We start from the raw sequence: 25,885 nt of genomic DNA, 5'->3' as shown, positions 1-25,885 counted from the left end.
TCAAGTCGATCGGCGTAACAGTGTAGGAGATAGAGCTTAGAAAATTTTGCTCTCAAGCTGAATTAAACGTAAACTAAAAATTCTAAACACGTTTTTTTGAAACGATGTTATCAAAATTGGTTGACAAAATTTTAGCGAAATTTATTACATGTGTTCGAGATACTATTGATAAGGACTCGAATAAACGGATTTTTTTTTATTACAACTATTTTTACAATATCAAAGTTTAGAGCAAGTTTTAGAGAAATTTGAGGTTTTAAACTACCGAAAATTCAAATTATATTTTTTTTTCTTCGTCGAATTTGTAATTTGAGGATTCAACTGAAAGATAAGATTTAATTTGATTTCTTCTGTCATGAGTTATGCTGCCAACACGATAACATTTTTTTTAGTAGGGTCACTGGAAATGACTTCGCAATGACTAAATTATTAACATTTGTCAAAAACTCAACGCATTGAAAATCTCTATCATAATACCCCAAGGTAACAGAAGGACAGAATATTCCTGACATATAATCCCAAAAAAGTAATTAGAACCATAAGATAATTCTTAGGATAGTGACTATTTCCCAATTCTAATGAGTTATTTATACGGTCAAATGGTACAATAATCTACATAATTAAAAGTAGTACTATTGGTATTATACCGATTTTAAAGTCATCTTTCAGCTCTATGATTGCTCGTATCGTTATGTCAGCAGTTATCTATACTTAAAAATTGAAAAATTTTTTTTTTGAAAAATCTGTTTGCTTGTACAGGCAGCACTAATTGAGCACTAAATTATTAGCTGATGTGCCTCTCGCTCCAACTGTATCATAGCGCGGTCACGAATGGTACACTGCTAGCTTAATGAAAAGTTAGCAGTGTTCTCATTTTTAGTCCCCCTATCACAGCACCAAATATCTGTTATCAGCACTAAATTAGCACTAAATGAGCACTAAATTTTGAGATATAAAACGAGTGATTCTGCCGACTTGACCTTTCTAGCTTTACAGACGTCACTGCTAGCTTAATGAAAAGTTAGCAGTGTTCTCATTTTTAGTCCCCCTATCACAGCACCAAATATCTGTTATCAGCACTAAATTAGCACTAAATGAGCACTAAATTTTGAGATATAAAACGAGTGATTCTGCCGACTTGACCTTTCTAGCTTTACAGACGTGCACGGGTCTCCTCTCAGAATGACAAGGATTAGGCATAGTCCACCGCGCTGGCCAAGTGCAAATTCTTAACGGCAGTCTTAACGTACCTTTGACAACTTTTTTTCATGATTTGCAGGTTTCCTCACGATGTTTTCCTTCACCGTTTAAGCAGGGATAATTAATATAATACCGAAAATAACTTTGAAAATCACGAGGTGGGATTTGAACCTTGGACCCCTGAATCAAGAGCCGAGTTTCTTAACCACTAGGCTATCACTGCTTTTTGCATTTGCTTTTTATACAAGTATTAAATTTCTGCGATCATATATAACTAGAGGTAAATAGTAAACGGCCACTTAAGCGTTGCTACTCCTGAGGACAATAGTAAAACACCTCACCAAGTATGTGCCTCACAATTTTCTTCCAACTACATACAACAAACGCAGCACTGATCCGTTATAAAGCAGAAATAGTTATAAACTTTGTTTTTTTTTTATAAAATGGGTGTAGCAGACGAGCATGCAGTCCACCTGATGGTAAGTGGCTACTGCCGCCCATGGACGTCCGTAATCAACCCCAGATAGGATTAGATATTCCTACCTGAGGTCGGCCACAGATGCGCCGCTACCCCTGAGGACTTAGCTGGAACGCCACGGAAAAGTATCTCTCCTTTACCACACCCTTCAAAACGGAACGCAGCAGCGCTTAACACTGCTGTTATTAGGCAGAAATAGGTGTGGCGGTGGTGCCGCCGTAGTCGAACCACAAAGGCTTCTACCACCTTCAAGACACTTTTGTGTTGCCGTAGTGCAATTAAATTTTTTTTTTTATTAATTCTTTTAAGGTAACACTTATGATATATGCTACAGATGCATTCCATATCTCCAAAAAAATTGAAATGAGTGCCCCTAAAATATATGAAATGCAATTATTAAACGCAATTAATCTACCTCTTACTGTATCCAAATCGAATAACTATAAACGTTTAACATAATATTGTAATACTTTGATACTTTGAACATTCTAAAACAGTTTCGCAAAATATATTACTTACGAGTAAGTACTTTGCAACACGTTTTTGTTTTTATCAAAACCTGAATATCTATTTTTAACTAAAACGAAAAACTTAACGCACCAAAGTCACAAATACAGTGGCAAAACTTTAAGTTATTAAACTCGAAGAAACCCATTAGGAATCAATGGTCTACATTAAGCGAGTCTAGACTAAATAGTTGCTTAATAAAACCCATATAGATCGAGAAAGTTGCCGCGTAAGCCACCGGTCTCTACAGTAGTTAGTAAACTGTTTAATTTATACTTATTTTATATTCATACGCCTTTGCGAACTTCTTCGGTTATTATTGTATCCTATTAACTAATAATGGTGTCATTTAGCCTTGGTATGAGTTTTTACGTTTGTTCTAAAATGGTCACCGTTTACGTTTTCGGTCATACAGCCCTCCGTGGACTGTATTGGAACTAAAATTTCGCATTATGAGTTGTAAAAAACTGAATAGACAATGGGCATGATGACAGTATTAAAAAATCGAAGAATAAATGATTTACTTAAAAACAATATGTTGAAATCATTCTCTAAAATAGCCCAGTTTTAATATAAACTTTAGGATTCATTTTATTTTCAATAAAATAAAAGTATAAAATGATGCAGTCGGCCATCTTGTCTAAAACGCTAATCGGGGCGAAATGACGTCATTTTTTGGCGTATCACCGTATTGCTTGAACTTTTCTATGGGATATTGAAGCGTGACGTCACTCGCGGGTGCCATGACACCCGTGAGCGTTTTCGCGCTTAATTCAAAATTTGTTTTAAAAATGCTAATATTTCCGTTTATACTGAATTTATTGCCGAAATAATACATTTTTTGGAATCAGTAGACATGTACCTTCATTATAGAAGGGGAGTTCAAAATTTGTCGTCATGCCCATTGTAACGACATTTCATTTTACAAATTTTACTAAGGGTTATACTACCAAATCAATGCTTTTTGATATTGGGAACAATTTGTATGTCCCACTGCAGTTAAACACATATCTTTGTTGACAACAAGCCTGGAGCATTCATTGCTCGTTACACGTTATTCCAATGCTTTGTCTACTTTAGTTTTTTTATCTTTTGACTATAGGCAATAATGTAACAAAATCTGTTTTGTTTGAAGAGAATCGTAGACATCTAAAGTTTTTAAAAATAAAAAGTAAAATGGATAGCTATACATTTTCTCGCTTCTAGCTTGTGGTGAGTGCAATGCCTACACCGATTCGTAGTAGCTCCGTTGTTGATATTTATGATGGCATTTCTGCAATAAAAAGTAATATCGGGACTCTTTGGAAGGATTTGCCGCGATCGAGCGAGGTGTTTATTGGGTCCCTATTTGTAGCGTTATAACTCACTTAACTCGCTATTGGAAGGGCCCGGGCTTTTGTAGAACGCTCAAGAGTAACGGCGTAACGATGATTGTAGCGAATAGGCTGGAAATGTACGTGAAATAAGTTTTTACCATTTATTAGGAAATTAATTTTCAAACTACTTTTAGTTAGTGTTTGGTGAGTAAAAAAAAAAAGACGCTTTCTACATTCATAGCCCCACAGTGAGATTCCCTGTGTCTTGGATGTTATGGACACACATGTGCAAATACACAAACACCTAGACCGTTTTTTTTTTGTTGACGAGGGTGAAACATTCAAAAGGTATCCGGTGCCGTGGGAGCGACACAGGGTTATGTGGCGCTCCGTAGAGAACTCCGGAATCTCCAAAGGAACACAACCGGAGTTAGCACCTAGCACTAGAAACGGAAATCTAAATTCATTATTCAGGAATTTGCCTGGCCGGATCGAACAGAAGACCCTCTGCGCATCAGACAGATACGATAACCGTTTTGCTGTGTGGGTCGTCGTAAGTAACTGTGTTACATTTCATGCTTCTAGGCTGGTTCAACCTGTGCGTTGTCTAAACCAATGCTTAAGTTGAATAAACCATCACATATTAGATTGCCTCAATCTACTTGATTATATTACTTTAAATAAATTTATGTAACTCATTCAACGGGTCCAATCAAGTAAGTATCGAATATAGTTAAGCAAGAAGGCAGTTTTCAATTTGACATTAATATGTGAGTAATGCCTGCAGCGGGCAGCCGGAAGTCGATTATGGAACGGAAATGGCCGCGCGAACGACTCGTGATCAGGTTATGGACCGATCAGTGGATTTATGTAGTTTAGGGTTTTGTAAGGGTCCTTTAAGCCTAAGCCATCCATTGGTTTGGTTGTCCATGAGTGGTCGTCGCCTGTCATCTGCTGTCATCTTCTTCTGTTCTTCCGTTTCTTTATCCATCTCTTCCTTCGTTTCGTCCATTCCTTGGCACGTCCATGAGTCAGTCTGTGTAGCCGTCCATTTTTTCTGTCCTTGTCCTTATTCCTCCTTGTCTGTTTCAATCTGATGTCATTCCTTCCAACCACCCATCTGTTCGTATGTCTGTACTACCATTAGTCAATGCTTCAGTATATCCGTGTGTCCATCCGTGATAAGAAGTTGGTTATTTTTTTTTTATATAACTTATGTGTTACAAGAGTGGAGAACAAAATAAAATTGAAACCGATCTATCAAGAAAAAATTAAAATAACACACCAATCACAATATTGATCTCCGAATAAAAACTGACTTTAAGCACTTTTGATTAAGATTTTTTTTATGTGATTTGGATTCCATCTCACTTTGTCTTTAGTTCTATATTACTAAGGTATGACCTTACATACTTTTCCGAGGCGTTCCAGCTTAGTCCTCAGGAGTAGCAGCGCATCTGTGGCCGACCTCAGGTAGGAATATCTAATTCTACCTGGGGTTGATTACAGATGACCATGGGCGGCAATAGCCACTTACCATCAGGTGGACTGCATGCTCGTCTGCTACTTCTATATTATAAAAAAGGTATGTCCAATGCTCATATGTTCTAATTTCGATCCCCAATTAGAGAGATATTAAAATGATGAATTTCGACGTCTCTTTACCGTTTTGTAATATTGGTGTATTCATAGAACTTAAACCAATCCGCCTAAACGATACAGAGAATCCTAATAATGGGCTAATAATGTCGAAGAACCATTCTATTCTTTATTATTATAAAAATCCCATAAAACACAGTTATGCTTCCTGTACCAGAAATTCGGCTTTCTCTGTAACTGAAATATTCAGAGACTCGAGAATTAGGGATGAAGCATCACTTGATTTCTCCAAGGTACCGCCCTCTCCCGTTTTAAAGGATAATCTCTTCTGTTTACCGTTCTAATATTTTATCTAGACGCCCAATCTTTGCCTTGGAATTGGGCGCTTGTTTGACTTCAAAAGAGAAGCGAGTTACGAGTGAACGAAAAAATTAAAAAAACAAATATGAGTTACAAAGTTACCGCTTCAGTGTTTCGTTTATCGAGAAGCGACGAGAGAAACTCCATAACACACATGCAATTGATCCTCCTCCATAAGTACTTATTAATTTACAACATATACTAATGGAACAAAGGATACTGAAACCATTATAGATCATACGTTTTGATTTTTCAAGTGATTTATAGATTGATGCAAGTCAAAAAATATTTTAAACGATCCATTATGATGAAATGATTGGGAACTCTTGTCTAATTTAGTAACTATTTCTATAATAGTCCCTTTGTCACAGTATTTATTTTATAATCAGTTTTAATAAGACTGGAAATACTAACGAAATTATAAACTTTCACCGAATCATTTTATGTAGACTTTAACCTGAAATTTGATAACGCACTCCGTGCTTCTTGATAAATATAATTTCTCTTGTCTTATTGTCTTAATCGCATAATTTTTTTTCTCTCTAAATCAAACAAGCGGATAACGGAAATGAATTATACTTTGATCCACTTTCTCTTAGAAATTAACTTTCGTCAGCCCAGCGGAAGTTTTTGCTCAATATTTCACGACACCGGCATGAATTATTGAAATCATGTAGCGAATTGTATAACTTATCTAGTTTATCTTAGACTAAACTCAGATGAACTTAGACCAATGAAAAGAAAGACAAAATATCGCACAACAATTCATTGAAGCACAAGTTTTGCTTGTTTTAATAACTTTCGATTTTGTGAACATTGCAAATAACAAAAGCACCCCTTTGCCTTCGACCGCCGCTGATTCTGCCGAACGTCGCTACCCGTCGCAGGTAGTATTCTTTTGCGTTGCTTGGTCTATCTTTATTTGTCTAAGGTGTAAACCTATTTCTTTCTTGCACTTCATCTTTGAGTTTGTACGTATATATGGGCGGCGAGACCTTTTATAATATATAATATTAATTATTATCATGTTAATTTTGATTATCAATGTGGAATTAATATTTAGATTAAAATATGGACGACTTCCGGTAGTACTTCAAAACACTTTGTTAGTCATACCAAATAAATTATATGAATTATAATAATATTAAAATATTTATTCTAGTATTTTTAAAACAATATTTTAAATATAATGTTATTTTATTAATAGTTAAATTTATTGTAAATCACGTCACTTGTTATAACAAAACAAGTGACGTGAGAGGGTAGTTCTTAGGCTGTTTGTCACTTGAGTAGTATTTAAGTCCACGCGCTGGTAGAGCGTGATTCATTCGCATTTAATCAGTCGTGTAAGCCGTTACTCTGCCCGAATTGTAAATAAAAGTGAATAAAAGTGATTCTCATATTAAAGTCGTTTCGTTCAGTTTATTAATAAAGTGCGGTAGTGGGATATCGCCGACAGCAGCGGTGGGATGGACCTACGTGTCCACATGGTCATGATGGAGATCAATGGTGACGTTTATTGGTTCGGGGCAATGGCGCGCACATTTGGCGCGCGTGTTTGGTGATTTTCCTGGGATTGCTTTGAACGAAGCCTTAGGAAGCCACGCCGTTGGTAAAGCGTTTGACAGCCGTTGGATGCTTTGATTATGGCGGGACTGAGCGTATGGAGCAGTGCAATTTTGGGGTGGACCCTGGTCTAGTATGACCGTTTATTGACACGTTGCCATTTTGATACTTATAATCACTTGGATGGTCTATTGTTTCAATTTATTTCTATCTTGTAATTTTATAATATTCACCTAATGTTTGAGTGTTCACAGGATAAGAATCTACTATAGCTGCTTATTGGTGGTATTGCAACGATACTGGACTTGTGTTGACCGCAAACGCCGGTACGTTTGCGGTCAACTCAAGGTGGTCAATATTACGGGTCGCTATAAGGCAGGATACTTTTGACTTTGGTAAAACCAAGGCGGTGAGTTAGTAAGAGCCTTTTCGGTAAGTGACTTTATGCTTTAAAAATTGAGATACTTGACGGTTTATTAATAATTTGGCTACCAGTATTTGACCACTGTTTGGAAAGAATTTACTTACGAATTACGAATTTTTACACTCACACACACACACACACACACTCATTATTTCTTGTGAAAATTTTCTGAAGTTTGTCGTATTAATGCAATTTTAATAGTCTACACGTTGCTCAATGGAGACTCTCCTCTCTCTCTCTCTCTATAGTCGGTCCCTCAATGCTGAGTATCGTGACTTCTTTGCTTTATAGCGTCTTTCCAGAGATTGCGATTAGTGGCCTGGTGTATCGCCTCGCTGACCGGTAGATGGTCCGATACCTGGTCTGAACATCGTTTTGGGCTGCGTCCTCTGGGTCTTTTGCCCTCCACCTTGCCTGTCACCAGTAGCTTTTCTAGGTTGTCATTATTCTTCGGGCTATATGACCGAAGTATTTAAGTATGCGGTGCAGGCAAATGCTGGAGAGCCGTTGGGAATACTCTAGGTGTAATTCTTTTAAGATGGATGCGTTGGTCCGGAAGGCTGTCCACGGGATTCTTAGCATTCGCCACCAGCACCACATCTCAAATGCGTCCACTCTTTGTCTGTCTGCTACTTTCAGCGTCCAAGATTCCGATGCGTAGAGGAATATGGAAAAGACGAGCGTACGAACTAAGTGAACTTTTGTACGCTTAGTAATATTCCCGTCCTTCCAGACCCTGGTAAGTTGGTTCATTGCCGTTTTAGCCATACCGATGCGGCGTCGTATCTCAGTTTCGCAGTTTCCTTTATCATTAATGACTGACCCCAGGTATTGAAATTCCTTGACGATTTCGAAGTCGCTGAGCAGATTTGTTAGTTGTAGTGACTCAGAACGGTCGATCATCATAATTTTAGTTTTGCTCCTGTTTATCAAAAGGCCAAAGTCCAAGCTTGTACTCTCAAGCCGATTCATAAGGTCCCTCATTTCTTTTTCTGATGAAGCGAATAGAGTTGTCTTCGGTAAAGGCTCAATAGATGTGTTTGTGATATGGGTTCAGCGAAGATATGATACCGTAGCGTTCAGTGGCGCTCGTGTTTGAATTTAACGGTGTGTTGTATTGAGCAAGGTGAAGGTGATTTAGGTCAGAACATTTAAAATTTGGGTTTTAATGTCATTGATGAACTTCCAGACTTCTGTCATTTTGTTTTTCTATATACAAATAGGGTATATTACGGGGTAATTGGTGCTAAGCTGACTAAATTTATTTAAAGTAGTTACAATAATGACTTGAGAACTTGAGTAAGCGCTTTGATCGGACTGTACCAGAGGTTGTCGTGTAGCCGTATTATGCGGTGGGCAGGCAGCTATGGCGGAGGTCTAGTTTCAGTAGAAACTATGTGTATTCATGTAAGTGGATTTGCGTTAATAAAAAGTAACAAGAGGTTACTGGGTTATCCATCAATCACATGTAGTGGTTAAATGTCTCTTAATTATTTGATGTATTTGGTCTAAGTAATTTTAGTAATTAGAAGGAATTGGTCAGCTAAGCTCTTAGTATATATAAAAAAAAAAAAAACAAAAAAAAAAAAAAAAATATTATATTAATAATAGTTCGTTGGAATTTATTTTACGCGTTTGAGTTTAATGTTAAGGGACTAATTCTTTTGTTTAAATGGTGTTGTAGAAAATGTGGAATCTTATACAGACAATGCGACCGATCGATTTTGTGTAAAATTTTGTTTAATTAGAAAAGTGATAGTACTTAATGTAAAAGAGGTCGAAATTGAGTACGGTTGTATTGTGCGTTGAGAGATTCATGTGATTTGAAATAAACTATTCATCATTAGTCTTTTAGTTTTAGCGTGGCGAATAACCTTAACACGAGTTAGTCAGGATTGGCCGAGCGGAAATTCTAATATTCGCCGTTTGTTTTTCTGTCTTACAGGAACATCACACGAGGACGTTTGACTTATCACGATGGCCATGCCACTGATGGCCAGTGGAGGGTTGGTTTGAGTGCGCTAAGTATGAGATGGCACTAGCTGGAGAGACATAGGGGCGGTTTGTCGATACCTGCTACAAGTGAGTGGTCGGGGGCGCGTGGTCCTTGGGTGCCACAACGCCACAATTTGGACCGCTGAACCTTCATTTCAATTTTTGTAACAAATTATTTTCTTTAAAAAAAAAAAAAAGATAAAAGAAAAAGATGCAAATTTGCACACGTGGAGCCGTATGGGCACTGGGTAAATGAGAACTTTGAAACAATTTGTAACTACGGTTTATTTATTTCCTTTCCGCATTTCCTTTCCCATAACGCTGGCTGATCACCATGCGTTTCCTTTTCCCGGTCTTGGGGGCTAGATCCCAGGATGGGTGATGCCTATGTTTCCACATTTCCTTTCCCATAACGCTGGCTGATCACCATGCGTTTCCTTTTCCCGGTCTTGGAGGCTAGATCCCAGGATGGGTGATGCCTGATTTGTGTGTTGGCTAGATCCCAGGATGGGTGATGCCCGATGTGTGTTATTGTGTTGTGTTGTTGTTGTCTTGTCCGCATTTCCTTTCCCTGACGCTGGCTGGCCACCATGCGATTCTTTTCCCGGTCTTGGGGGCTAGATCCCGGGATGGGTGATGCCGGTTATTGTCAGCTTGATCCCAATATGGGTGATGGTTGTTATGGTTGGTTTGATTTGGATATTGCAATACTGTTTATCTTATCTCTAATTTAAGTTTACAAATATTTATGTTCAAAGAAATGTTTTATGTTTGTTTTTAGTTTAAAATGTTTTTATTTTTTTATGTTCAAGGAAATGTTATATTTTTGTTTTACATGTAAAATGTTTTATTGTTATTGATTCTCTTTTTTTAAGTTCACAAAAGAAATTTATTATTTTTATTTCATTTGTAATAAGCGCCGAGAGCGCGCTTGAATCAGTATGACCGTATGGGCGGCGAGGCATTTTATAACTATGTTATATTTATTGTGGGTTTATTTTTGTAACACCAGAATTGCGCAGAGAGCGCGCTGAGTCAGTATGGCCGTATGGGCGGCGAGACCTTTTATAATATATAATATTAATTATTATCATGTTAATTTTGATTATCAATGTGGAATTAATATTTAGATTAAAATATGGACGACTTCCGGTAGTACTTCAAAACACTTTGTTAGTCATACCAAATAAATTATATGAATTATAATAATATTAAAATATTTATTCTAGTATTTTTAAAACAATATTTTAAATATAATGTTATTTTATTAATAGTTAAATTTATTGTAAATCACGTCATTTGTTATAACAAAACAAGTGACGTGAGAGGGTAGTTCTTAGGCTGTTTGTCACTTGAGTAGTATTTAAGTCCACGCGCTGGTAGAGCGTGATTCATTCGCATTTAATCAGTCGTGTAAGCCGTTACTCTGCCCGAATTGTAAATAAAAGTGAATAAAAGTGATTCTCATATTAAAGTCGTTTCGTTCAGTTTATTAATAAAGTGCGGTAGTGGGATATCGCCGACATATATTATTTATCCTTACTCCTTACTAATATTATAAATCCGAAAGGAACTCTGTCTTTCTGTCTGTCTGGTTGTCTCTTCTTCACGCCTAAACTACTGAACCGATTTTAATGAAATTTTGTACAAAGATAGTCTAAGACCCGAGAAAGGACATAGGATAGTTTTTATCCCGGAAATCCCACAGGAACTAGGGATGCCGATCTAAAATCGATTAATCGGAGAACCGATCTTTTGGACCCAAAACATCGATTATTTTAATCGATATTAGTAAGGATTGAGTCGTAAACTATGCATTTGATCACGAGATGATCTTTAGCAAAGTTGAAGGTACGAATTTTCAGTTTTATGTATGTTAGTATGTTAGTATGTTATAATATTCACTTTTAAACGCGGGCGAAGCAGCGGGCAAAAACTAGTGCAAAATAACACAAGCTTAACAAGTATCTTAATTCATACATGTACTTACATTCATACCGCTGCATCCGTAGCTACATCTAATTAACCTTACTATTCTAACTGTAGTTTATTCTTAAAGTACTTTAAATCCACAGTATAAATTGCGTTACTGAGATAGAAATTGGTCAAGTAGAGGCGTCGTCTTAACTCAAAAAAGCTCTATCGCCTTCGAGTCATCCTATCATACTATGTATTAGGTAGAATTTCGTAACTTAATATGCAAACGTACGTTCTTAAGTTAACGCGTAAGACTTATACCATTATTTTCTAGAGAACAATGCGAAAACACGTCTTAAAATATTCCTTTAAAACCCAATAGACTTTTTAACGTATGAATCGACGCAGCCGAACCGAAAGCAAAGTCATTAATTCTTCGGAGAAGAAATTAAAATCCGATACGACACAAATTTTCCTCCACGCACCCACTATCTCAAGACCTTATCGACCTACACCTGCCAAATAAATTACAACTCTATTACGAAATACCAAAAGACTATTTTTAACTATTCGTTAAAGTAACTTAGGACGTTTTGTTTGAACACCAAGCAGAAGTTTCCAATTTAATTTGCCGAACACTCCTTATCTTTTTTTCTTAGCATTTATCTCCATTTCATTACATTAAACTTTAATGTTTTCCAGTGTTGGTCGCGGGTTAATACTCTGATTATCTATTAAACATATTGGTCTATTAACCGAAATTATACACCTTCTTTTATCTTTTGGTGGATTCAACTACAATTCGTTGCAAAGTTGTGATCTTTAGCAAAACAGTTTATTATTTTGTAGCTACAGTAGCTGTAGATTTTTTTACACAATGTATCTTTATTACCCGTTTTGAACTCATAATATTTATTTAATTATTTACAACATAATATGTGTTATTATAACGCTGTTGTTTATATAAAGTCGAACCATAAAGGGTTATTTGATTTGTTTACTTTACTATGGGTCATGACTTACACAATCAGCATGGTAAGGGTTACCATGAGTTTTCAAAACATCCACATTTTTTCGTTACGTTTACTCAATACATTTTTCTGTTCCGTTTGCTTCACTAGACTGAGTAAACGTAACAATAAATAAGTGCTCAAGTCTTTTTGCCTGCCTCACATGCTCGCAAAAAAGAGAGACACTATAGTTCTGATTCAATCCGCTAGGAGCGCTGATTGGAAATTGTATGGGAAAATACGTAAAGAAATACCAAAACAGTCATGTTTGTCAAAACGTAAAACCTCATGGTAAGGGTACAGTTTACTTAACACACCAACACCCATCGAAAACAATCGTATCGTCTCTTTAAAACCAATTACCGTTAAGGAAATTGGAAACAAATCGTACTAAGGCAATAATCTAGGAATCTCCACTCAAAAGACCCGCCAGAAATCGTTAAAATAATCGTCCGTCAACACATTCCATTATGGCAAATAGCTTTGATAGATTATTCGAGGCCCAAATCCTTCACAAAGGATACGCGATTCCTTAGAAGTGTTTAATGCTGAAGTCAATTTTCCGAATCTAGGTAACATTTGGTACTACTGGCACCATTTAAAATAAGAAAGTGTTTCTTTAACTTAAAATGAAAAGATATGACATATTAATTTTGGAGAAACCATACTTTTGTATATTAATGTGCTATAAAATAAGATATTTAAAAAAATACATTTATATCACGGCGTGCGTAAATGGACGTTTTACGCACGCTTCGCGTGCGCAAAACCCCCATTTCCGACCCCGTAATATAAAATTTTATACAAAACGCGGACGAAAAATGTTTTTCTGACTCGTGTGATTGCAGTCCTCGCCTGCGGCTCGGCCTGCAAACTCACACTTGTCAGAAAAAAATTTTTCGTCCTCGTATTGTAATGTACTATTATATCACGGCGTGCGTAAATTGACGTTTTACGCACGCTTCGCGTGCGCAAAACCCCCATTTCCGACCCCGTAATATAAAATTTTATACAACACGCGGACGAAAAATGTTTTTCTGACTCGTGTGAAGACAGAAAAAAATTTTTCATCCTCGTATTGTAATGTACTATTATTAAATTTTTTATTCCCCAAATAAAAGTGGAAATAAAACGTAATTAATTATAATCTGTTTTTATTATTTTACTATATTTTAAGTGGTAAAACCCTTTCTGGTTTACAGATGTTCATGGGCGGCAGTAGCCACTTACCATCAGGTGGACTGCAGGCTCGTCTGCTACTCCTATATAATAAAAAAATATTTATAAACAATAAAGTTAATTTATGTAATTTTGATTATTTACTTCACTAATCCGTATCAAAATCATTAAAAACAAACTGACATAAGCCCATCTCAATTCCACTCCATATTGGCCCAACCACAAAGATATATCCGAAGCATAAATTGTTTATGAAAAACCCGCGCCACAATTGTGCGGACGTCAGAACCACTCGCGTTTTTAATTGAAACGAACAATGTTTATAGGAAAATCGAATGGAAATGCTATAAATGGGATTTAATTTCAGATGCTCTGATGTTATCAATAGATTTGAGTTAATTCTAAACAACAGGCCTAAATCTACCTCTCGTGTGCCACCAGTTGATTTAAAGTAGTATGTTGTGATCCTCCAGAGGTATTACAGAGCGCTATAATGTGGGGTTCTTCAAGGGGTTCCTTTGGTGTTGTAAATGTCTATAGGCAACGGAAACTGATTTTGATCTGGTAGCCCATCTACCATTTTTTTTTGTTTTCGAGGGGGAACCTTCGAATGCGACACAGAGTTATGTGGGATTCTTACCGCACTAAAACCCCCCCGGTGGCCGTCCTCGGCGCTGCATAGATGGCTCCGGGATCTCCAGAGGAACGCAACCGGAGTTAGCGCGTTGCCCCGTCGGGCTCCGTCTAGGTGAGCATGCCGCTCGCCACACCGTCTGTTGTACACGACGGTATGCGACCACACATACCGCCGTCCTTCCCGGGGTTGCTGGCCGGGCGGTTCGAGCTCCCACTCTTGCCGCCCGCAACCCCGGAAGCCCCGTTTAGTCGCCTCTTACGACAGGCAGGGGATACCGTAGCCCTATTCTGGTCCCGGAACTACAGGGACATATATTTACATTATATACACTAATGTGGTAAAGCGACCCAATCTATATGCAGTCGAGTTCAGAATCTTGCTTGTGAAATAGAATTTAGAAGTATATTTGGTTGACTATAGCTTAAGCATAAGCAACGATTGTAATTATTTATGGGTATGGTATTTACGAATATAGGCAACTTATTGTCTTGTAAACTACTCGATACGTCACCAATTTGAAGATAATCTAAAAAATATTGTCTATATTACGATTTTATTATATACCGTTCCAGTTATTAGAAAATTAAATTCAAAATTGTAAATGCAACAGTGTTTGAGGGTGAGCGCCGCGCCGCACACAAGTTTTGATTGATACATCAAAAACCATAAAGAACTTTCAAATTCCGCAAATTCCGAATAAAAATCAAAAGCATGAGAATCTCACTAGATTTCAGAAAATAGTCCAATTAACTTTTAAAACACTTTTTAAGGTAGAAGGTGCGTACCATTTCCTTTTTAGAAGGAATGCAAACGACCTATCTACAGCGGAATCTGGTACTTTTTACAGCCCTTAGTACCGTTTCACATAGGGTTGGTAACTTTTTGGTATAATCTTGAATATAATACACACATATAAATATTTAAAACATATGGTAAAACCCAAATAAACAGTGATTTAAGAGATAACTGAAAAACAAACATATTATGATCACTGAGTAATTTATTTTTAAAAATATATATTTTCTGTCCTTGTTGTACATTTACTTACTTCCTTCTTTACATTTTTTCCTTTAAACTATTTTGTGCATTATTGCATTTTAAATAGAAATAAAACCACAGATTAATAAATAGTTACTACGTAAATAAAACACAATTCAAGCTATCAAAAACAATAATAATAATAATGAATTGTGAAATATGTATTATAATAATAAATAAATATTTCTTTCTTTCTTTCTTTATTAGATCAACAATTATTTCCCTTGGCTTTTAAAGATGTAATGTAATTTACTGCATAGACGTCGGTAGTACCTTTTTTGTTAATATATTTTCAACAGTACGTAGAACAAAAATCCGAATTTTCGTGTAATATATAATACGGTTGACAGCCCTAGTTTCACAACACATGGAAAATGAGTTTTAAGACCACTGTTTAAAGTATAGTTCGGTGAGTTAGCTGAAAGGGATGTAATAAAATTTGTCTAGCATGCAACATTTCTCTCGTCGCCCTCTAGGGATATTGCGGAGTGCGTCGCTGAAGTATAAATGTGGAGAATCAGGACCAAATATCAACAGAACCTCCACTTGAAAAGTCTGGAAATTCGTCCGATAATCATGTATCGTTAGCCACTATTGTCCCACTGCTGGGCACGTGTTTCAGAATGAGAGAGGTTAAAGTTAGAGTCCACAAGTTGACCAAATGAAAATTGGTTATCATCAAACACATTTTAAATAAGAGTTTAGCTTTCCTCAATATTTTATTATAACAGGTTGAAAATTATAAATTTCTAACACCCACAAAACTTTAAACAATTAGAGGTATTTATTTGGGGTTTGAATCTGAGACCACAATGCAAATTTATTTTTAATCAAAGCCGTACCAGGGCGCTACGCGGATCACCACTATCAGTCGAGGTCGAGGTTCAAAATCATGAACTTTGACCTCTGCTACCTTACTCTCTTTTGGGGCCTCTATAAAATGGTCCCGAAATGTTCATGCCTGTAGGGACACCATGAATATGTGTGTTGTCTACTTATATGTAACTCTGTATTGTCGGTAATTAAACCGTTTCGCCAGTCACGGTATTGTCGGGCTGCGGACGGTCGTGTCATAAGACCTAGCAATAAACACATTGGAAGATCAGTTCAATCTTTAATTTGACTCCCGACTCGTGCCTCAATAAATTGGTGACACCCGACGATTGAAGAATTTATCATTGAAGAATCGAAGAAGTCATGACTCAACCAACGCCACATGTGAAAATGGAAACCGGAGAAACTGCTTTAGCACAGATAACAGTATCGTCTAGAGTACCCAGTTTTTGGCAGGATTCGCCACGTCTATGGTTTGCTCAGTACGAGGCGGTGGTGGCTAACCAGAAATTATCGGACGAGTCGAAATACAACTTGGTCGTAGCGAAACTGACCAAGGATCAAGTGGAGCAGATCAGCGATATCGTGCTCAGCCCACCTGAAAGTAAGAAGTATGACACCTTAAAGGCTCGACTATTAGCTGTGTATGAAGAATCCGAGGTTCGGCAGCTCCAAAAATTATTGAAGGAATTGGACTTGGGAGACCAAAAACCCTCTCAACTCTTACGTCGGATGCGGGAGCTGGCCAGGAATAAATTCACAGATGAAACCCTCAGCATGTTGTGGATGGGACACCTGCCGGGAGCAATACGGGCAGTGTTGACTGTGAGTGAGGTGACTGATTTAGAGAAGCTGGCAATGATGGCTGATAAAGTGATGGAAACTACACGATTCGGAGAAGTCCAGGAAGTTACGCAGGAGAAACAGGATTCTGTAAACAAGGGAACAAGTGTGGATGCGGAAATTGCCAAAATAAATCATCGGCTAAGCCGTTTGGAGTCGTCAAGGACAAAGAAAGCATTCAGGCGAGAAGGTCAGCGACGCTTCTCACGTTCCAGTTCTCGTAGCCGTGCAGAAGGAATGAGCCGTAAGAATCCGAAGTGGCTTTGTTATTACCACTACCGATATAAGGAAGGTGCTCACAAGTGCATCCAACCTTGTGCATGGGGTAAACAGCAGGACAAGCATAACGAAAAAAACTAATGTCGGTGCGGTCTACGGCGGAGGACGGCACCCCTACAGTCTCACCGAGCTACCGCCTTTGTGTAACGGACAGAAACTCAGGACTACGTTTTCTAGTAGATACCGGGGCTAACGTATCAGTTTTACCAGTGTCGAAATTTAGGAAGTGTCGTTTAAATAAGTGTAGTGACTATAAACTGTATGCAGCTAATGGGACAGAGATAAGGACTCACGGAATTAAGTCGTTAACATTAGATTTTAATTTACGAAGACCGTATGTGTGGACTTTTATTTTAGCGGACATTAAACAACCTATTTTGGGTGCGGACTTCTTAGCACACCATCAACTTATAGTGGATCTAAGCTCACGTAAGTTAATCGATAGTTTGACAAAATTCAAAACTATTGCATATTTAATAAATGTACAACAACCAACTGTTAAAACGGTAGAAGATAGTCATCCATATAGTAATTTATTATGTAACTATAATGATATCACTAAACCTATATGTTTCAAAAATACTCCTAGCCATGGTGTATTCCACCATATAGAGACGATAGGACCTCCTGTTTTTGCACGATCTAGACCGTTACCACCGGCTAGATATAATAGAGTTAAAGAGGAATTTCGTTTAATGCAAGAGCTTGGGATATGTAGACCATCTAAGAGCCCATGGGCTAGCCCACTCCATGTAGTTCCTAAAAAGAACGGAGAGATACGTCCATGTGGAGATTATAGGAAATTGAACTCTATTACTAAGCCAGATAGATACCCTATACCGCGCTTGTCAGACTTTACATATTTATTGGCAGGTAAAAATATTTTTTCTAAGATTGATATTAATCGTGCATATCACTGTATTCCAGTTGCATCAGAGGACATAGAAAAAACAGCGATAATTACACCTTTCGGTTTGTATGAATTCCCGAGGATGACGTTTGGGTTACGTAATGCAGCTCAAACATTTCAAAGGTTTATGCACCATACTGTTTTGTCAGGTTTAGATGAAGACGCACGAGATAATATTTTTTCATATATAGATGACATCATTGTAGCTAGTTACGACGAGCAACAGCATCGTAAACATTTAGAATCGTTATTTCAACAATTTAGTAAGTATGGGATTACAATAAATGTATCTAAATGTTCTTTTGGTAAATCAGAACTTGACTTTTTAGGTTATCATGTGACGTCAGAGGGTATACGCCCTCTGGAGGATAAAATAAAGGCTATCATTAACTTCCCTAAGCCTAATACTATCGAAGAACTACGACGCTTTTTAGGGATGGTTAATTTTTACAGATCTCATATTCCGAATGCAATTACATCGCAATCGGTACTTCATAATTATTTACATGGAAGTAAAAAGAAAGACAAAACACCAGTCTTATGGTCACATGTTGCTGAGCAAGCGTTCGAGAAATGTAAGTTGAGTCTATGCGATGCAGTCACGTTGTCGCATCCGGTCTTAGATGCACCGTTAGCACTCATGACCGATGCCTCTGATACATGTGTAGGCGCAGTTTTGCAACAGCGCATTGATAACGCATGGTTACCTTTAGGCTACTTTTCAAAGAGTATGTCTATTACAGAACGTAAGTATAGTACGTATGACAGGGAATTGTTAGCGATTTATTTAGCTATACGTCATTTTCGGAATATGATCGAGGGACGGCAATTAACTGTATATACAGACCATAAACCTATTACATATGCCTTTTCTAAGGTTAGTGGCGAAAAGGGCATACCTAGAAGGACAAGACATTTAGTTTATATTAGCGAGTTTACTACCGATATCAGACACGTTAGTGGTCAGGACAATATTGTAGCGGATGCGTTATCTCGCGTCGAGACAATCGACTGTCCTACGATAATTAATTATGACGAGCTTGCTAAGGAGCAGGAATCTGATACGCAGTTGTTAGAATTGTTAAATAATAGTAATACTAATACCAAACTTAAAAAGATAATGTTACCTACTACAGGAAAATTTATTTTTTGCGATATTTCAGGTGATAAGGTTAGACCATATTTAACAGAGAAATTTAGGCGTATCGCTTTCGACTCTGTGCATAATTTGAGTCACCCAGGAATTCGAACTACGCGTAAAATGGTATGTGATAGATTTATTTGGCCAAACATGAATCGCGACACCGGGCTTTGGGCAAAGACTTGTATACAATGCCAACGAGCGAAGGTAAGTCGTCATACTACTTCAGCTTTAGAGTCGTTTCCACCGTGCGATAGGTTTGAACATATTCATGTAGACATAGTAGGCCCTCTGCCTACGACAGCGGAAGGATTTAGGTATTGCCTTACTATTATTGATAGGTACACAAAATGGCCGGAATGTATACCAATAAAAAATATAACTGCGGAAATTATAGCGGATAATGTATATTCGGCATGGATTTCTCGTTTTGGTTGTCCAAAAAAGCTTACAAGCGATCAAGGACGCCAATTCGAAAGTCAGTTGTTTAGCGAATTGATGAAGTTGTTAGGGATTAATAAATTGCGTACCACCCCTTACCACCCACAGAGTAATGGCGCAGTGGAGAGGTGGCATCGTTCTTTCAAGGTCGCGATCACCGCGCGCCTTGATTCATCATCTTGGGTAGATGAATTGCCCACTGTGATGTTAGGGTTGCGTGCGGCTATTAAAACTGATAGTGGTGTTAGCGCCGCGGAGATGTTATATGGTCACGCCCTAAGACTGCCGGGAGATTTTTTCGACTCCAGTACTAGTCACACCTTTAGTAACCCGGAAACATTCGTAGAAAAGATTCGCAATACGATTAAAAAACTTAAACCTACGTCGAAACGTTTAAATAACTCGCGTTCAGTATTTGTACACCCCGATTTAATAAATACCGAATATGTATTCGTCAGAAATGATTTGGTTCGTAAAACTTTTCAACCTACTTACAACGGTCCGTACCGCGTCTTAAAAAGAAGGAATAAAGTTTACGTAATACTAATAAATGGTAAACAGGCGAGTATTTCAATCGACCGCTTAAAACCAGCATATCTGTTGGCAGATGATATCGTGCCTCACAGATGTTCTACAGAGGATGTACCACATTACCAAGGTTCATCAGGTACTAGTGGGGCGATACCTAAAAAAACCAAATCAGGTCGTATCGTTAAGAAACCTGTACGATTTAACTTATGACTTATACACTTTTATTATTATCTATACAAATTATATACAAAATTTATATACATTTTTTACTTTATACTTTTTAAGTTTAATATTTTTATATACAGACAAATATATTTACCATGTTATATGTAGCATTGTTCTGTCGTAATTTTACAAATATTGCTTAGGTAGATATTTGGATGTTGTAATTTGCATCTAGGTTACAATAATATTATAAGTAAAGGTTTTTAACATTTTTGTAATTAATAACTATTAAGTTTCGGAGCAGTGTATTTACTTGTATAACAATGGGAAAGAATATTAGTAAAGAGCAAGTAAATGAGCATGTGGTCATTGCTCAAAGTGGTTCTAACACATCTAACGTTTCCCATGTAGAAACTAAGTTGGAGAAATTTGAAGTTTTTATGGTTGTAATGTTGGTGCTCTTAGTGTTAATCATAATTTACTGTTTGTGCACCAAAGCGAGTACTAAGCTAAAGGTCTGGGTTCGTAAGCAAATAGCTTATGCAACCAAGTCTCCTCCAACAAACCCAGTGGAAAATACCCCAGCTCCTACACAAGTGGTATATTCGTAACCGTGTATGTGCGTAATAATGTACAAATCTTTGTGTGTTTTAGTGTAATTGAAAAAATGTATGAAAAGTGTTAACTAAAATTTAATTATAAGTATAAGAATTTTTCTAAGGTATAATATTATATGTGTAATGTAAGTAAGTGCTCAAATTGTGCAATTAGCGCATTCCATTTTGTTTACGATATAAGCATGCCTACGCTTCACGGCGGGCGATGTAACTTGATCGTTAGGTATTTCATGCAATGTTTGAGTATTTTAATAGATAATGAGCACATTATTTTGTACTATACGATATATTTTTTTTTTGAAAAGGGGGGAATGGTGTAGGGACACCATGAATATGTGTGTTGTCTACTTATATGTAACTCTGTATTGTCGGTAATTAAACCGTTTCGCCAGTCACGGTATTGTCGGGCTGCGGACGGTCGTGTCATAAGACCTAGCAATAAACACATTGGAAGATCAGTTCAATCTTTAATTTGACTCCCGACTCGTGCCTCAATAATGCCCGACAGATATGGGAAGCTGCGATTCGGTAGATGATGTCCGCGTTTTATGGTTCTCGCATTCATTCCTTGATTACCATTCAGTTCAAGTTTCACACTCGAACACTCGTAAATCTGATGAGTTGAATAACTGTAAAGTACGTTACGTTTCTATGTACTTGAACGGAATTGACAATTTTAACGAGAAGACTTTGTTATGATAAATATTTACTATAATGTATAGGAGAAGAGTAACAGGTAAATACAACAATTGAATACGCAGGAATTAACCGTGCATGGGATTCGAACCTCGGACTTTCACTGTTTTAATTAAACAATGGCAATATTTACAGGAGACGATTTTAAGAATCCTTTCCTAGTGCTTTTACGTTATACAAAAAAACTCTGGTGCAAAATCTCAAGCTTTTACACCCAGTGGTTTAAGCTGTGCGGTGTATGTCAGTCAGTTAATGTCAGAGCTTTAAGTAGAAGATAAAATACTAAAATAAAAATATGAAATAAAAAATAAATAATTTTAAATACAGAGACAATTGATTTATGTGTGATATTGCCACCAAAAGCACTACGTTTATGTCAGTCATTATCGTTAAAAATCGTAAAAAAAAATGCTTGTGTTAATAAAACATAATCATGTTTTGTGCAACTGAGCGAAGAACTTCTAATAGTCACCGTAGCGATATAACACCAGTGGGTTTCTGGATTCGATTCCTGGCCAGACGGATATGTATGAATTTAGATTTCTGTTCTGCGTCTGGGCGTTTGTATAACCAGCATCTTTGTGTAACCAGCATCCATTTCACAGGATAATTTTAGCATAGACCTAAGCATATAGTAAGCCATATTTACTTTTATACATCATAAGTAATGCAACAAGCGCTTACCACATATAAATTCAATTTATTAACTTTTACAGCTCTAAAACCGGTTATGGATCGCATTACAGCATTATCCAAATGTACAGCGATCCGTTATCCCATTGGATCGAAGGCTGATTATCTCCCCTGTCCAATCCCATTGCTGATGGAATCACACACCATAATGACATCCCCGTGCAGAATCGGATCGAGCATTTAAACATTTGCCTTTAAATTGTTGCAACGTATCATTAGGATCGATTTGGATTGTAGATTTCGATTTTATATTCGTTTTAAAAATGGTTAATGTAATATTGGTTGAGAGAATCAGATGTAAATAGGTATCAAATATTTTAGTGGCGTATTTTGTGACTATGTTAACGTTGTTATAAATTTAATTACTTTTATTCCTGTGTTTAACTTGGTAAATAAAATAATACGTCAGAATCCACCAAACATTCATGAAAGTTCAAAAGTGGTTAAAGAAAACTGCAGTATACTATTCCCTACAAATGAAAAGATTAAACTTGTAAATTTTAAACCCCAGGCATTAGCCATTGAGCCAAAGAAAAAGATAAGAAACACTATGGAACAAGTTTTTAAATAAAACACACGACCATTTTTCTTCCATTTCGAAGCTGATGCAAGCGAAAGATTAACGATCGAATAAATTTCAATGTCCAATAAGAGAGAAAATACGCGTCGAAGCACTTTCTGCGGGCTTATCAATGAAATTTACAGCGGCACTAACTCGAACCAGACGTGGTTTTATTTGTTTTGTTTACACCCTCCGCTGGACTAAATCAAAGAAATCTTGATGTCGGCGACCCCAACACTAATCTATCTACAACCTGAAATAGATTTATTTCATCAAAGGCAAACTTAAAATGAATTTCTAGAGAACCTTTTTCGAAATCGAGCTAGGTTCAACTCTTTGAATAACTTCAATTCACCCATCCATTGATACAACAAAATGTAATAGAATGTGAAAATTAATCAACCAAATCCGAATATTAAATGCCTAAAGAAATAAATAAATATATCATGTACATATTGTGCGTATAAGCTGGCTTTAAGATTCAACACTAAAACTAGTTTTACGTAAAATATAAAATTATTTGAAATAATTCTGCGCATTTTAGCACATCTTTACAATGTTATACCATTTTTGCACTACCCTTTTTACTATTCACTTTATTGTAACAAATACTTAGAATCAGATCAAACAAAGTAAAAGTATCTATTTTTATCCTTAACTGTCTTTGCCTTTCAAAAGCCCAGACTTGTTTATATATTGCTTATATCTAGAATTTCAGTTTTAGATTTCAGCCCAAATTTTGCTATCATTAAAATGAAGCTGGCATTATAGAATTTCTATTTATATTTGATAGAATCTTATCTTTTATATCTGAGGCCTTCAAATAATATTTTTTCGAAATTATAACTTCGCAAAATTACTATTTGAAGCAAGTTAGACCTATTTCTGTTTTAAAACATCAGTAGGTATTGTCCTGTTTGTTTCTATAACTGCAAGAGTCCCCTCAGGACATTATCAGGTATCCTCAGCCTGTCTTTAAAAGGCGACTAAAAGAGGGTTTCCGAGGTTGCGGGTGGCTAGACTGTGTTCCGTTAATCCCACATTACCTGTGAGTCTTTCGAGGATTTGAAGGGACCTTGCAAACTAAAACGGTAAGAGCACCGTTGTGTGCAAGTTTGAATGGTATGAAGCAGTTTTAAGATTTCAAGACGTTTCCTCCCAGTCTTAATGAGTCAATGCATCTTTGATCAATATGTCGTAGGAATATAGAGTTGATTACAAATAGTGCACGTAATGAGCTAGGCTGTAAACACGTTTGCTATTTCTATTTTAAAAACATCCAAGAAAATATAATAATCTTATGAACCTTTTTTTTTTTTTTGTCGAGGGGGAAACCTTCAAAAGGTACCCGACAACGTGGGAGCGACGCCGAGTTATGTGGGATTTTTACCGCACTAAAACCCCCCCGGTGGCCGTCCTCTGCGCTGCGTTGAGGGCTCCGGGATCTCCAAAGGAACGCAACCGGAGTCCTCTTAGCCCGTTGCCCCGTCGGGCTCCGCCTAGGTGAGCTTGACGCTCGCCACACCATCTGGCGTATACGACGGTATGCGACCACACATACCGTCGTCCTTCCCGGGGCCGCTGGCCGGGCGGTTCGAGCTCCCACTCTTGCCGCCCGCAACCCCGGAAGCCCCCTTTTAGTCGCCTCTTACGACAGGCAGGAGATACCGTAGCCCTATTCTAGTCCCGGAACTACAGGGACACCGCGCCGGGGGCCCTTACCTACGGCCGCGGCGGCTCCTCCTCCGAGCGGGTTCAGCGCGCTCCCTTGCTCGTTCGGCGTCTTCCTTCGCAGACATGACCACGTCGCAGAAGGTGATCATGCCGTTCCAGGCCTCGCTGCGCTGAACCATCGCGCCGACGATGACCGACGGAGACAGATCCGGTCCCACTTTTTCGACGAGGATCCGCCGCTGCGACTCCCACGCTGGGCAGTACTGCAGCGTGTGCTGTGCGGAGTCCTCGTCGTGTCCGCAGTGATGGCAATGGGCCGTCTCCTCTCTTTGTATCCTATTCAGATACTCACCGAAACAGCCATGTCCGGTGAGTATCTGAGTAAGACGGTAGGTCACTCTACCCCTACAATCTTATGAACCTACCTTTGGGTAGGTGTTAAAATTAATATAAAGATATCAAAATTCCTTTTATAATACAGTAAATAATAAGTCCGATAAACATACTTTTAACTTCTCTTTAAGCTTTTACTCAAAAGAAACAAATGCTTTTGAAATATAAAATGTTTAATACTACGCTATTTTCACTTTAAAGACCACAAAAATATCTTTCTGCTCCTAAGATACCCACGTAATATTACGTCATTGTACATATTGTAATATTTTCTATTAGGGTTCCGTAACCACAGTATAAAAACGTAAACCCATTACAAGACCTCCACTGACTGTGTGTCTGTCACATGGCTCTTAAAAATTTGACAGGATATGTACTACTGTGGCCGCTATAACAGCAAATACAAAAACCGGTATTTTACGGCATGTTTCGTTTTATCTATTAAACTGTAATAGATAGGCTGGATAGGATGGCAGGATAGATAGTTGAAATTTTCACAACGCATTTATTTATATAACTTCCATACAGTACGGAACCCGCCGTATGGAGTTCTACTTACACTTATTTTCAATCTATTATTTTCGAATCTATCACACAGCAAGGAATGATTGCTTTGTGACTTTATACGTGGGATGCTCAAAGAGTTTTTATCTGGCGGGGAGTCTAGAAAGTATTTTCTAACAACGATCCACCGAGTACGTCTTACCTTACGACTTCTGCAAACTTTTCTGTATTTGCTTTCATTTTGTATTTTTATGGCTTCTTTATTGAGTTTAGTGCGTCCTACTTGTTTATTCCTACGTTTTTTGTTTAACACGTTAGCTGCGGAACGCGGCTTAAAACACCTCGTCCATGTCTGGTCGTTATAGCGGTAAGAAAA

At 37.5% G+C, this 25,885-nt stretch overlaps 1 protein-coding gene across 1 annotated transcript; it reads left to right on the top strand.

The window, feature by feature from the left end:
* The first annotated feature begins 16,450 nt into the window (after positions 1-16,450).
* Positions 16,451-17,263, top strand: LOC140749265 (uncharacterized). The gene has a single exon (XM_073082308.1). It carries the CDS (start codon positions 16,451-16,453, stop codon positions 17,261-17,263), a length of 813 nt encoding a protein of 270 aa, XP_072938409.1.
* Positions 17,264-25,885: the final 8,622 nt, after the last annotated feature.

The sequence above is a fragment of the Epargyreus clarus genome, unplaced genomic scaffold (genome assembly GCF_041222505.1).
Source record: "Epargyreus clarus isolate Ecla_fem2 unplaced genomic scaffold, WU_Ecla_fem_2.2 ptg000017l, whole genome shotgun sequence".
In the NCBI taxonomy this organism is placed as follows: Eukaryota; Metazoa; Arthropoda; class Insecta; order Lepidoptera; family Hesperiidae; genus Epargyreus; species Epargyreus clarus.
This window is presented reverse-complemented; position numbering and strand designations above follow the sequence as displayed.

What these genes read in the sequence shown, in the direction of transcription:
- LOC140749265 (XM_073082308.1), top strand. Translation starts at nt 16,451, where the DNA reads ATGGAAACCGGAGAAACTGCTTTAGCACAGATAACAGTATCGTCTAGA.